General features: G+C 34.4%; 2 protein-coding genes and 1 pseudogene across 10 annotated transcripts; all 3 read right to left on the reverse strand.

Annotated features, from left to right (window-relative positions):
• Positions 1-3,226: 3,226 nt before the first annotated feature.
• LOC140972246 (uncharacterized) lies at positions 3,227-4,277 on the reverse strand (annotated as a pseudogene).
• A 2,094-nt stretch (positions 4,278-6,371) lies between these two features.
• LOC140973755 (uncharacterized) lies at positions 6,372-10,110 on the reverse strand. Of its 8 annotated transcripts, none has more exons than XM_073436801.1 (6): positions 9,882-10,109; positions 9,645-9,737; positions 9,509-9,575; positions 8,042-9,244; positions 7,052-7,926; positions 6,372-6,936 (listed from the first exon to the last, which is right to left on the reverse strand). In XM_073436801.1, exons 4-6 carry the CDS (start codon positions 9,213-9,215, stop codon positions 6,553-6,555), a joined length of 2,433 nt encoding a protein of 810 aa, XP_073292902.1. In that variant the 5' UTR covers positions 9,216-9,244; positions 9,509-9,575; positions 9,645-9,737; positions 9,882-10,109; the 3' UTR covers positions 6,372-6,552. The 8 variants fall into 8 exon arrangements, with proteins under 8 accessions (XP_073292902.1, XP_073292901.1, XP_073292908.1 ...); XM_073436800.1 differs by having other exon boundaries at positions 9,852-10,109; XM_073436807.1 differs by lacking the exon at positions 9,509-9,575 and having other exon boundaries at positions 8,042-9,060; positions 9,882-10,110.
• A 659-nt stretch (positions 10,111-10,769) lies between these two features.
• Positions 10,770-14,175, reverse strand: LOC140973756 (protein IQ-DOMAIN 21-like). Of its 2 annotated transcripts, none has more exons than XM_073436810.1 (5): positions 13,939-14,175; positions 13,719-13,825; positions 12,623-12,913; positions 12,047-12,418; positions 10,770-11,559 (listed from the first exon to the last, which is right to left on the reverse strand). In XM_073436810.1, exons 2-5 carry the CDS (start codon positions 13,800-13,802, stop codon positions 10,951-10,953), a joined length of 1,356 nt encoding a protein of 451 aa, XP_073292911.1. In that variant the 5' UTR covers positions 13,803-13,825; positions 13,939-14,175; the 3' UTR covers positions 10,770-10,950. The 2 variants fall into 2 exon arrangements, with proteins under 2 accessions (XP_073292911.1, XP_073292910.1); XM_073436809.1 differs by having other exon boundaries at positions 13,928-14,175.
• Positions 14,176-14,509: the final 334 nt, after the last annotated feature.

Here is a 14,509-nt window from a genome sequence, read left to right on the forward strand (position 1 = left end):
TGATCCTCTCCATTTGATATTTTTGCTTGCATGAGGTAAAGAGAATTTTGCTTCATACCTCTAGCAATAATAAGAGATCCTTTGGTGAGTTTCCATTTTCCTTCACCAAAGTGACTGGAACAACCATCATCATCAAGTTTGCCTGTAGAGATGATGTTAAATCGAATATCTGGAACATGTCGAACATCTCTGAGAATGATATGACACCCTGTATCTGTCTCCAAGACAATGCTCCCCATACCAATGACCTCAGTCAAACCTTGATTGGTCATTCTAACTTTGCCAAAGTTTCCACTTGAGTAGGACGCAAACATATCTCTGTGTGGAGTAATATGATATGAAGCTCCCGAGTCAATAATCCAATCAGTTTGCTGGTATGATATACTGACACATGCATCATCACCAAGTATGATAATATCTCCATCAGATGTAACTGCAGCCGTGTCTTTCTCTTCTTACTTTGTCCCATTCCTTTGATCTCTCTTCTTTTTTCTGCATTCTCTTTCATAGTGATTTGGACCTCCACAATAATGGCACTTGAATTCTTTTCAGGTCTTGGACTTTCCTCTGGATTTGTCTCTTCCTCTATGAGGTCCTCGGGTGTAATTTCTTCCTCGATTACCAACGCTTTCTGTAACTAATGCCTTAGTTTCACAGTTGGCTTCTTGCTCCTTTCTTCTGGACTCTTCATTTAGAAGACAATCTTTGACTGTTTGTAATGTCAGTTTTCCATCAGGAGCAGAATTACTGAGTGACACCACAAAAGTATCCCAACTATCTGGCAAGGAGCTCAGTAATAATAGTGCCGTAACTTCGTCATCCAGGGTAATCTTCATGGTGATAGATTGCTTGATTAGACCCTGGTAAGCATTCAGATGCTCTGTCATATTTGCATTTTCTTTGTATCTCAGTCGTGCAAGATTTCTGATAATCGAAGCTTTGTTCAAGGCATTCTTTCTCTCAAACATAGCTTCAATTTTGGTCCACAGAGCATCAGCTTTTTTCTCGTTCGCGATGTGATGAAAGATACTGTGTTCGATAAACCGTCGTATGAAACCGACAGTTTTTCGATGCAGTATAGTCCATTCTTCATTTGATAGGTTTTCTGGCTTGGCACTATCACCACTCAATGGCAAATACAGATCTTTGCAATATAGCAGGTCCGACATGCTTGCCTTCCATATGGAATAATTTGATCCGTTGAGTTTAAACATCCCTCCAATGGATTCTTCCATGTATCCTAATGTGGCTCTGATACCACTTGTTGGGAAAGATAGCCAAATTAAATAACTTTTCGTACAGCGGAAGGATTGATTCTTTTCCCTTTAGCGGTAATATCGGATCAAAATATTTCCACGATATCAACAATGATAATAATTATGAAGAAAACGACACAAGGATTTTTACGTGGAAAACCCAAATTAGGGAAAAACTTCGAGACTGAAGTCCAACAAAAGAAATCTCCATTATATCAATAATGGGTACAAATCGTTCCTACAACAATAGGAGATAACAACAACTCTCCCTAGAACAACTTAGGGGACACCAAGAACTTCAAGAATAATTATTCTTGGATGACACACTCAATCTCACTTTCAAAGTGGAACTCACACAACTCTAATCACATAGAAAATTCTTTCTGATGTGGAAGATCGGACATTGCCGCAACCACAGAGCATACTAAAATTTATCTAAATGACTAGGCTATACAACACTCAATTGCTTGTGTTTTTGCTTGTTTTTGGGATGGATTGAATGGATGCAAATGTATGGTATTTATAGGAAAAATTTTGAGTTTGGTGAAGTGTGAATGTTGGATGTGTTTTCAAAGTTTGGTAGCCAACTTTGAACCAAACTTTGAATACAAAATATGCATGCTTGAATTGTCAACAGCCTGCGACACAATGTATAATGAACGAATTACAATTAGTACTTACTTGTGTGGGTAAATTCCATGAATGAACCAACCACACACCTGTTTCGACGAGGTCTTTCCTTATAAATTGATATACTGCACATGCTATATGTGGTACTAGATGTGTCGTTTTAAGGTTTTTGAGGATGAGACTTTTTATATAATTTAGATAGTTTAATTATTAACTTGAATCATATATATATAAACTTAAACTCACTACAAAGATAAAATTAAACAAATAAGGAATAAATATATTTCTTGGCGAGGGCATTATGCTAATCTTATTATTGCTTAACAATCATGTCAATCTTTGTGTCAATCAAGTGACACTCATATGACTAACTGATATATCATTTTGATATGATTTATTGTATTCAATAGATGAGTGTCACGTTATTGATGAACACAAATATGATCACGATTGGTGAACAACATAATAAAACTGATATACACACACATCACATTAACTCCCACCCCACCCTCACAATCTAATGTGGTTAATTTGAACATGAAGAGGCTCTTAAGACTATATATGGTTTGGTTTGTGTAAATGCCAATTTAAGGCACGATAACAAATTAGACAGTTTTTTTTTTTTTTTTATATTTTTTTAAAATTTATTTTTCTCTAACTATTGTCACACACAATCACACACTTGAGGTGTTGCATTTCAACCACGCATGATTTGAAGTTCCTTTTAATGTTGGATATATTATGGTAATATAAAATTATTTATATGTATTTAATTATATTTGGATATTTTATTCATAAAATTTTTCCCAAAATCAAAACACTAAGTGAATTGATTATTATTATTACTATTATATATTTAAAATGTATATTTCAAAATATACCATAGAAAAAAATATAAACAATGTAATTGAATTAAAATTAAACAGAACTTGTAATTAATATATGATACTGCAATTTTTTATTCAATTTTGAATACCGTAATTATAAATTAAAATGAACTCATATGTTATCTATATGCACTTATACAAAAATTCAGTGTCGCTTTTTACGTGATTCTGAACCTATATATACGTTTTCTTCAAAAGAGAGAAGTTTATGTCACTTCATTCAAATAGCGGTGACAATTCTATATCTATTCTTGATAGGTTAGCATCAGGTATATAAATGAATTTTTGGATTCATTTACAATTTTAAAGAAAAATATGTATATATATCTATATAACCATCCAACTAAATTAAGGATGAAGAGATCTTGAAGATCTAACACATGAATAAGCTTAAAAAATAAGGCAACAATTTCACAAAACAAAACTAAAGCAATATATATATGGAAATGAAATGTTGGGCATTAATGTATAGTATTTCATTTTCAAGTGGAAATTTCATCGAGACTTCGTTTTCTTTCTTTCTTTCTTTTTTTATAGCCTGCGCCTCCACGAAACAGCATGCTTAAAGCTTGCACAAATATCAGCCTGAAATACGATTTATTTGATCTAATTAATATAATGCAAGAATCACAAGTCTAATTAAAATCTTACCTATAAATTCTACTAGAAAATTTAAAATACTATATATAGTTATATATAATCGCTTTTTAATGTATTTTTTAAAAAACAGAAGAGATTTTAATTTCAGAAATACATAATTTAGATAGTTAAATAATGAAGTTGAAAATGTTCAATAACTGAATCATATTTAAGTATAAATTCACCATTCGTTTTAAACATAAAATTAATATAGTGAGCTAATTAAATGTATAAATTAATTATAAACTCACCCATGTATCAGAATTCATGCTAGACAAGTTAAAGAAGCTCCTCCTCTTAAATCTTTTGATCCTTTTTTCATACTTGAAATCATCACTAAGGGAAAAATTCTCCTCCTCCTCGAAGCTCCCCCATCGCCCCGAACCGGAGTTTCTAGCTCCGCCCCTCTTCTTAAGCCTCGCACCCTCTTCCCGGGAAGCAGCCACCACACCTTTCCGGAACGAGAACGTGCATGCGAGCGACAGCGAACGACCGACGTATGGCCCGTCCCTCACCGTGACAGGCGAGGACATTATGGTAATCTTGCTATCATCATTCACCAATCTCGGGGGCAGGTCCAAACGCCTCGCCACCACGTTTTTGGAAGGCGGAGGACCGCATGCAAAGGCTGTATATGGTGGCGTCGTAGTGGCGTTGCCTGCCCTTGCCTTCCCCGGCGCCACCTCCCACCGGAATGGAACGGAAAGCGACTAGTGAAGTGGTGGTGTCAGCATTTGAATCGGCTCTCTTGGCTTGGTTGGGAGTTTGGATAAAGAGAGTTTATGTATGGAGTTTGGCCCGTTCTCATAGTGATAGTCTACTTCTAACCCCATTACATCAACATCATCAACTTTTCTTTGGCTTGGAGATTGTAAGCATATATATATATATATTATTGTGTATATATAAATTTGAAGGGGTGAGTGGTTGGGGGTGCGGTGGGATAAACTTGGTTTGAAAATGGAAAGGCTCTCCACATGAATAATAGAATGAATTGTGAGTTTGTAACGGATACTCCAACTATTTATGATATTTGAATGATTATAATGATCTTTTAATGAACACATATATACTATAGAGGCTATTCATATGGTCAATATGATAAATTTAATAATCTTTAATTAATTGATATTTATCTTTTAATTTTTATTTTATCAAAATTTCATTGCCATATCTCCCATAATAATTATTTTTCAATTGGTTTTTGAAATATACAATGTAATATATTTCAAACTCCATTATACTTAATATAATATTTAAAATCTATCACTAGATAAAAGTGAAATTTATTTATTCAAAACATATAATATGACATTTATTTCAATCTGCATTAAATATCACTTCTTCTTGTTTTTTTTTTAAAATAAACATTCAAAAACACCAGAAAATACACACGCACACATTTCGAAATTATGTTTTAAGTTTATAATCGAATTTAAAATTTTTTTAAAACATTTAGTAGGTGTATGAAAATTCACAATAATAGATATTTTTTTAATCTCATAGAGAAAAATAGTCCAAATTAAACAACGTAGTGTCATTTCCATAATTGCTAGTTATTTGAAATTATTCGAATTGATCAATTATTTTCAAATTTTAGATTTTGATAATTACTCAAACTTTATCGAGTTAGCTTATAAAATTATTATTATTATTTTGTATCAATTTATGATTGAAGATATATTGCCAAATATAATGACAAAATAATATTTATAAATAAAAAATATATAAAAAATTTCATATATTGTAATCCAAAGATCAGACACGATGTACCAAATATATATTTACAAAATAATATTAAATATTTTTTCTTGGGCATGTGTTTTGCTATAATTATTTTAATATTCTGTTATGATGAATGATTTATTATCTTTAGCTACCATGTGCTTATTTTATTTATGTGTGGACTGTTGAAAAATTATTTAAAAATGTGAAAAATATTTGTGTGGAAAATATGAATGTTGAATGTTGAAAATTAGGTAAAATTAGGTGTTGAATGTTGAAAATTAGTGTGTGATGATGTAGGTAATGATGTATTTTATTTTTGGATTATCTGTAAAAATTTTCTATAAATAGATCTCTCATTTGTGAAGAAAATCACAATTGAGTTGAGAGAAAAATATTATAAAGTGTGTAGTGTGATAATTTTAAGAGTTTGAGATTTTTACTTTTTACCGTAAATTTTTACTTTTTCACAACATGGACCAACTTCTTGTAATTTTTTTTAAATTTTCATTCGAGTTTTCTTAAGAACAAATTGAGACATACGACATTTTCAATCATTAATGATACAAGTTTCAACTAATGTTAATATGTATTTCACACATTTCCTACAATGATATTATATCAAAAAAGTTGCAATTTGGATATCGTATATCCGTTCTTTGTAATTTTGATATCCTACGTTATTCAAACAAGACTAAAATTCGATAATATAGAAAATCAAAATCGCAAAAAAACAAACACACATAACCAAAATTATTTATCTCTCACTCAAGAATGCGAAAAGTTATCTTTTCCAAAAAACTTGTGCATTGATTGAACCAAACATAACATGTGTGGAGAACCCTTTTTGCTTGGAATCAAATCCTTGTCAAGGTGATCTATACATACACAACTCTATTTGTCCTCCAAACATCACATCATATCATACAAGTAAAAGAATTTTGCATCAGCAGGCACCCAAAAAGTTAATTTATCTTTGCCAGACTTTATATGATCAGCAACCAATATTTCAAGAACATGGTTATTCATGACAAAAGGCAGAAATTTGCTTTTTCAAGCTATAATTTAAGACAATTGGCAAAAAAAATTGTTTTTGCTGTACAAATGAAACAAAAATCGGTATGGTGGTTGGAACACATGTTCAGTCCGACGACTTAGCTGTTCTATACTAAGTATATTTCATAAGGTGTAGCATAAACACAATCATTCAGAAGAATACTTTTGAACCAAAAATTCATGCATTTCAATGTCATTCACACTTATAAACACAATAATCATGAGGTTGAACGCACATTTCAAGAAAGTTGATAAGAAATATCAATGATCTTAAATAAATTGCAAACGAGTTCTTGAGCTATACAAATTTATATAAAAGCTCTAAATCATGTGAGATATAAAATACCTTAAACATCATGCTACTTTGACCTCTTCTTCATATTATTAACAGGTCCGAGATATTTTTTCAGATGTATGATCCCATTGCATGCAAGGGTTCCCTCAAGATCACCAATCATCCGAGATATCCGTACCTCAAGTCCTCTTTGAACTTCGCGGAAAAGGGTTCGAATACTATCAGCGAACCGCTTCATGTCAAATGTTGCAGGCTTTTCAATATCTTCTGTATTACATACAAAACCTGATGCGATCTTGGCTTGGACTTCCATTAGTTTTTGACCTGTCGCAACAATATATCTCTGTAGTTGAAAGGTTTCCTCGAGAAACTGTTCCAGTATTTTGGTTTCATCCTCTGTTTTAGCAACGTTGGAAACTCCAATGTTCAAATTCAGGTTGTTTTCATGCTGCAATATATATGGATAGAGGATAAGATTAGATGACCAACTCATAAAAATCCAATGTAAAGTAGGCAAAATTAAGATAAACTTCTTGTTCTTATACGTCCGAATTAGAGCTTACCATTCTCTTACAAAGATCATCGTTTTTGGTCTGAAGTGACTGGTATCGATCCACCTGTTTGTTCAAGAGTGATATAAGAGGATATAATCCCTTCAGTCCACAAACCCCATTTTTGTTTCCACCATTTTCATTACTTTCTTGTTTTCCTGTAAGCCTCTCGAGCATGAGTAATTGCTGCTTAAGTCTCTTAATCTTGTATGACACACCTAGAGCGTGAATATCCATTTTCCAGTTACTTTTGTTGCTTAATTCTTGGCTTACTGATGTTGATGTTTCCGAACATGCAACATCCTCAGACCCGATACTCTCTTGCTGGAAGATATCGGTCCCTGATTGAAGTGTCAATACTATATCCTTGAGCGGTTCCTTACATGGGATATGATCAGCCTTATCATTCTCCATTTCCATAGAAATTTCTTCAGCTATTGCCTTCATTTCTGGCTTTCTCTGTCCTGGTTTTCTTTTAATAACCTTTACATTCGACCAAACGGGGTCGTGAGCTATGACTGCATCGTGTAGAGAGGGATTGACATTTAGTTTATGAAGATTTGAAGGGTTGAAGTGCAATTGCAATTGCTCTTTAAGTTTATGTAATTCAGCTTCCCTGTCCAATAGTGCGGCTTTCAACTTCATCTCTTCTTGCTTCAGTTGAGTAAGATCATGATCTAGCCCTTCAATATGAGACTGTACCCTCTTTGATTCCAGTTCCATGCTTAGCATACGCCAACGAAAAGCTTCTAACTTTTCGTCTCTGAGTCTCAGTTGTTCCGCAAAAGCTTCTAATTCAAGATAATGCCTTTGCTCAATAGCAATCTTATACTTTTCTGCCTCACAGTTGACCCAATTCTCCAAGTGCTCGACATCAGATGTTGACTCTAGGGCATCGAAATGGCAAAGTTAATTAGAATAAATTCTCAACAACTAGAATTTAAACAATTTGAACTATATAAAACCTAATCAAACGAACAAACTATCAAGAACTGATCTTACTTGTTTCCACCGTTCCATCAGTTGAATGCGGATCGGATACGAGGGATAGAACTTCATGCCCTTTTCTTATCTCGGGTTTCTCATACTCTAGATGGTAGTCCTTTTTCATAGATCTGAAATTCCCAGCATCTAAAGACATCATGGCCCTACCTGCAAATGCATGTGACTTTGAACTTAATTGCTTAGACAACATATTTCTTAACGAATTTCTCTCATTTTTCGATACAGAAACGGCCCTCAACCTCGCTGTTTCTAGCTCCGCCTGCTTTCTCCTTGCCTTTGATTCTGTCACTTCTTTTAAAAGCATTTGCTTCTCAGCCGTATCGAATTTAGATTTCCTTAACATAGCCGACAAAATCTGATCTTTCTGTTCTGAATCTTTACGCATTTTAACAAGTTCCATAGATAATCTTTGAGTCATCAATATAGAATGCTCCTTTTGCTCTAAAACTGAATCAAGCTCTTCTCTTGCTGCTTCAACTTGTTTAAGGGCTCGACCCATCTCTGCTTCAAGCTGTCTTTGGTTAGACACGAGCTCAATAAACGCTGTTTTATGTTTTGTAATTTCACCAGAATGACGTTGAGCTTCACGCTTAACGTTCTCTCTCAACTCCTCAACAAGGATCTCAGCCTTTTGCAGCCTTTCTTCAACTTCTTCTCTCTTCTGCTGCTGTTCGTCAAAAGATTTATCCTTTGACAGCAAAATAACCTCATTTTCTTCCAATTTTTTGTTCAACTCAGAAATAGCCTTATCCTTGTCGTTCTCAAGAACTCTCAAATCATTCAGTAATGCGCCGATTTGGTGTCTGAGTTTCTTTCTGTCATCCAACCACTTCTGCTCTCTATATGATATTATGCTCACAACTTTTTCATTAGCTTTTGCATCTTCGCTTCGCCTTTTCTTTAATTCTTGAATCTCCTTTTGTGCATTCTCCAGCTTATGGAGAAGCTGGGTTTTAACGCTATTATTAGACTCCTCTCTTTGAACTCTCCAAACTAGCAATCCCAGAAGATGGGCACTGCATTGAAGCATCCTATTTCTTATTTCTGACCATTTGGCATCACAAATTTCAGGCTCTGGCAAGAATTTAAGAGCAAAAAATGCGCAAGAAACACTGTAAAATATCGGATATAATCCATCATTTTTCTCTCCAGAAACACCATTTTCATCCATCACTCACTCAGTTTCTAGATCAGCCACCTCTGAACAAAAGCCACAAAGGGAATCAAGATTTAAAAAAAATCCACCTCAACTGGGACAAAATCAAGAATTCTTTCTATAAATTCAAGGGTTATACATATTATCCATTCGATTCTGGAAAAAAAATTATATTTTTACCCCCAAGTATATCAAAAACATTACACAGAAACCGAAAACGAAAGAGTAAATATGAAAACTTCCACATATTAAACAGTGCAACTAATGTCCAAACACATTATGAAAACAACTAAAACAAGTAAACTTACAAGAACTGGAGGCTAAGTGCACTTCAATCAAATCAACAATCCCTCTTTTGGTAGGCATGAATTTCACCTAAAAAGAACCACCCTTTTGGGAATCAATTTCTGCTTTTCAAGAAACAAGCTAAGCAGAAGAACCCACCTGAAAAAGGCTGGAACCATCTGTTTCTTGCTCAAATTATCCAACATAAATCATCAGAGAATGCCAAAGGCATGAACTTTACACGTGGGAGAACTGCAAAATCAGTTTAAAAGAAGTATACTGTATAACAGAATTGCAGATAAAAAGCAAACCTATAAAACAAAAACTAAATAAAAATATTTATTTTCCCTGGTTTTCAGTGCTGACCCCTTAAAAAACTCCACTCTAGCAAACAACCTTTTTCCCCATTCTGCTCACGGCTTTGAATGTAAGGAGCAAGATTCCAGGTAATTTTGTCGCCATTGATACGACCAAAAAATAATTCTGCATCAGCATCTTTATCAGAGTATCAAGAATTTATTTGATAATAAATAATATATAAGTTGTATTCTTTCCAGGTTGGCTTGGCTCTCAGAGCCCCACAAGGAACATGGATTTAAAGCACTGAAAAACCACCAGGTGGCCATGAGGTACATATTCAGTGACATTTATTTTTGTCTTTCAAGAATATTTATGGTTTCCCCAAGTTGTATTCGTTCGTTTATATATAAAAAAAGAGAAAATAAATGTCCAAAAATGATTCTGTAAAATTTGATGCTCATTTGTTTATAAATAATATATGTTTATTTAATAGTGAAACAATTTCTGATTAAAAAAGAGAGCATAATTGGTTGATAACATGGCATTCTAAAAGTTTGGCCCACAAAACTTCACTTATACCTTAAAATTTCGAAATTTAAAATGAATAATAGATAAAGTTAGAAAATCCACCAATAAATAAGTTCAAAGAAATAAAACTTGAAATTAATTTTAAAACATTTTTAGGACTTGTACTATCGACCATTTAATTTCTCGCCCTTGAGGTGTCCTTCCGTGCGGTAAAGTTCCTGCAATATTTACTTTTTTTTAAATTTTTTTCCCGAAAAAATATGACCAAATTAAACACAAGAGACTCTTCTATTTACAAAATAAATTAAAAAAATATTATTTATTATCGTAAATATGAACAAAATTGACTCGTCTCAGTAATAAAAATCCATGAGACCGTCTCACAAAATATCTACTATTTAGAAAATAAACTAAAAATTAAATTTTGTTTCCGAAATTCAAAAATTTGAAACAATATATAATATATTTTTCCATTATTGTCCATAGTAAGATGAAATTTTACAACTAAATAAATATCCATCCACTTACACGTATTTCACAACATTATTAGGCAGTATAGTTTACAAATAAACAAACATGTTAACTTATTAACAAACATTATGCTTTCATCACATTATTAAGAAGAAATATTAAAAAATTAGGCAAAACTACGTCTCCAACCATGCATTGCACTAACCAAGGCCCTCTCCTCACTGCTTGATTCTGGGCTACGGGTCCACTTACCGGGCCCATGAGTAATATTATCTTTTGGATTTGGGCTTCTCGAGGCCTGATAATTCGATCCTCCGCCCAAACTTGATGTCTCATAACCCAGCCCATAACCGTTTCCGGTTCTCGTGGATGAGTTCCATTGAGCCGTTGGCGGGCTTTTTTGCTTAACCAGGCCTTGGTTACGGATTCTTGCTTTGACGGACTGAGTTGGGGCCATGTAGCTAGGCACATCATCGGAGCTCAATCGTCGTGGTTGTCGGCCTCTATATGGGCTCGATTCAATTGAATCTCCCCTAAATTGGCCCATGTTCATATTTTCCAGGCCCACTTGTGTAACATAATCCATTTCAACTGTTTTCTCAGACATGTCATCTATGATGGTGCCACGCTCCAACTTATGCCGGGGATAGTAGGGCTGAGCCGCCATCCACTGCTCGAGCATGTTCCAACCCCACGGTGGCTTGTTCATTCGGTGTTCATAAAGTTCGGTTCTGTCCCCGTTCATGTGGGATTGTAGCAGCAAGTGTTCGTTTTGCTGCAGGATCACATAGTAAGGCCAAATGTTGGTACAAGTTCAAAATAAATAAACATGTCATGCTTGTTATAGCGCATTATTAGATTAGTTAGGATAAATTGCAAACAACCCTTTACACTTGTCTTTGTAAGGCTATATATAGTTGTTAGGTGCACGTCCACTGCATAGCCTGTTAGAAAGGAATAAAGCAAGCTAGAGGTCTAGGCGATTTTAATAACTATGCAGCACATTCACTGGAGATGGCCTCACGACATTAACCAAACTTCATCATTTGTCACTGTAACGATCCAAACCAAAAAGGGTGTGCATGTGTAGTGTGTGTAACTGGACCAAACTTTAGGGATATCGATCTAGTTTAACTGCTAACTTGGTCAAAACCAGTAAAATAAAATGCAATAAAAAAATCAAAATTCTTGCCAATGATAGAGCAAGATTTAGCTTTAAAACAATTAAAAGACGACTAACCAATGCATAAAATTTTTCAAACCTGGTAAGCGAGAGCATAAGCTAGAGCCCTTTCCCTTCTCATTTCAAGATCAGGCAATTTTCTTGAAGAACTTTCCCTTATTTTACTCATACTCTGATTCATCTTATCCCATTGTCCATTTTCAAACTTCTCTATTTGATTCCTTTTCTTCATGAGATGATCTCCACCGGATTTAAGCCTACCTTCTTTTTCGAGCTTGGATTGAAGCTTTTCCTGGACTAATTGAAGTCTATTAGCTCGGACTCGTGCCTGGACCCGTACAAGAGCTTGCATACATCGCATTGTCATCTGTGCTTGCTTACGCACATTGTGACCCCTCACTAGAGCTTGAAGCCTCACCAATCCCTTTAAAGCACGCAATGCCCGTCTTGCCTAAAAGTTGAATATAAGTAAAAAATATTGGGAAATAGTTGAGTTTGATGGAACTTTTGGAAATAGGGATGGAGGATTTTTCTACTAAGAATGAGTAAGATCCTTCTTTCGAGTAATGGTGTTGTTGTGACCAATTATTACCATTATAGATATAGAAATGTTATTTCTATGCTGCTGGAGGTAAAATGGATCAGATAAAATTACCAGACATCCTCTGTAATAAGATTGTATGAGAATTGCAGCCCTTTCTTCCTTAGACTTGCGGCCATAACCAGCTAATCTAACAACTTTAGCAGCTGCCTGAGCTGCTGCAACAGCTGCCTCAGCCGCTGCTGCAGTTGCTGCAGCCACGGCTATAACACGATCTTGATCCTCAGCCACCTGAGACGACTGATCGCTCCCCCCATTTGTCTTGTCTGGAGAACTTTCTGCAGGGAAATGCTCGAGGGACACAACCTCTGGTGCTTCATACTGCCATTTTTCTTCATTACCGACCTGAAAAGTTGTCCAGAGTTCACAAAAAACATGTTACATTCAGCACTTTCTTAGGCCTAATAAGTAGTAAGTCAGCAAAATTATATCCAGCAACAAAACTAATCCTGTGTGACAAAATTAATTAATGTGCATGCATTCATATTTCTCTGATCCAACCAAAACCAGGACATAAAAATTATTCAAGATCACTGACATCAGTCTTGGCACTGCCATTTTCCTCGTGAAAAACCAAGAAATGACGAACGAAACACCATCTAATTATCAGATTTCTAGAGATAAAATAGATGTTACATTACAAAATAATATACTCAAACCACATCAAATATTTTCTATCATACGAAAAGGGATCGATCAACAAACAGCACGTGATTATCAATGTGATCTGATGTAGAATAGCATGGTTGGAAAGAAAGCAACAGGGCATGATCCCCTGCTGTTTTTTCTTCAGTCCATAATGGTAGGGGACCATATAAATTATCCAAATTTCATGAAATTAATGTGCTTCCATATCATAAAAAATCAAAATCAGTCAATCACTATGGATATAATCTAAGATGTGTCCAAATAGAAATTAATGGGCCTAAAAATTGAACATTCAATTTGACTGCACGTAAAATTTCAAGAATTTTTCATTTTATCTATTTAACCTCTTGTGTTACAATGGTCAGCCGCAGTAGATCATAGTGCTCATGCATAATTTGTGAAAAATCATAAATTTCACCTCTCAATAAAACCAAATTCTGTATTGATTGTCGTGCATGTAATTGGATATAAAATTATCAAATCTACTGAACAATGATCAAACCTTCTTGTCAGGCAAATCTCTACTGGGAGCTTGCTTAAAAACTTTCTTCACCGTCCAAAGCCACCCACTTCCTTTCTTCCCCATTTTCAGCCCAAATTATCATACACCTTCAAAATGAAATGAAAAACAAAATTTTGAAACATCCCACCAGTAAATAACGATAATAATAATAATTAAAAAAAACTTATAAAAATATCACACGATCAAACCCGCAAATTACCCAGAGTCCTCTATTCATGTCTTGTAATCTCCGAAACCCATTTCTTGAAACACAGAATACAAAGGGCCTTTTTCAAGAAAATGTGAGCATTGTTTGCTCTATAAAGGGAAGAACATGTGAGGAGGAGTAAAGAAAATTAAAGGGCTGATAGAGAAAAGCGTGTGTGTTTTTGTAGAGAAAGTGGCCTGTACTACTGTGTGTATTGAATGAGCAGTAGTAGTAGTAACTGCTGCCTTTCGCAAATTTGCCGTCGGTATTTAACCTTTTCACGAGGGGTAGCTGATTTTTGAGTCTTGTGTATAGTTGGGATCGGCCAATTAGTCATCGACATGTGTCAAACGACTGATAGCAACGAGTCTCGTTGATCTTTATTTTTAATATTTAGATTAGATATGATAAATCAATATATATAGACAACACAATGAATCATGTTTCTAATTATTTGTAGAATATGAATCAAAATCAGATTAATCAAGAATATATAATCAATTAATGTCTTACAGTTCACACCAAAGAATATCTTAGATATTTTAACGACTGATCGCAAGGAGTCTCGTTAATCTATTATCAA

The sequence above is a fragment of the Primulina huaijiensis genome, chromosome 3 (genome assembly GCF_012295235.1).
Source record: "Primulina huaijiensis isolate GDHJ02 chromosome 3, ASM1229523v2, whole genome shotgun sequence".
NCBI lineage: Eukaryota > Viridiplantae > Streptophyta > Magnoliopsida > Lamiales > Gesneriaceae > Primulina > Primulina huaijiensis.

What these genes read in the sequence shown, in the direction of transcription:
- LOC140973756 (XM_073436810.1), bottom strand. Translation starts at nt 13,802, where the DNA reads ATGGGGAAGAAAGGAAGTGGGTGGCTTTGGACGGTGAAGAAAGTTTTT. An exon ending in GAGATTTGCCTGACAAGAAG is followed by an intron (nt 12,914 to 13,718) that starts GTTTGATCATTG and finishes ACAACTTTTCAG; the next exon opens with GTCGGTAATGAAGAAAAATG. An exon ending in CTTATTACAGAGGATGTCTG is followed by an intron (nt 12,419 to 12,622) that starts GTAATTTTATCT and finishes TTCAACTTTTAG; the next exon opens with GCAAGACGGGCATTGCGTGC.
- LOC140973755 (XM_073436804.1), bottom strand. Translation starts at nt 9,215, where the DNA reads ATGGATGAAAATGGTGTTTCTGGAGAGAAAAATGATGGATTATATCCG. An exon ending in TGATGGAACGGTGGAAACAA is followed by an intron (nt 7,927 to 8,041) that starts GTAAGATCAGTT and finishes TCGATGCCCTAG; the next exon opens with AGTCAACATCTGATGTCGAG. An exon ending in ATGATCTTTGTAAGAGAATG is followed by an intron (nt 6,937 to 7,051) that starts GTAAGCTCTAAT and finishes TATATATTGCAG; the next exon opens with CATGAAAACAACCTGAATTT.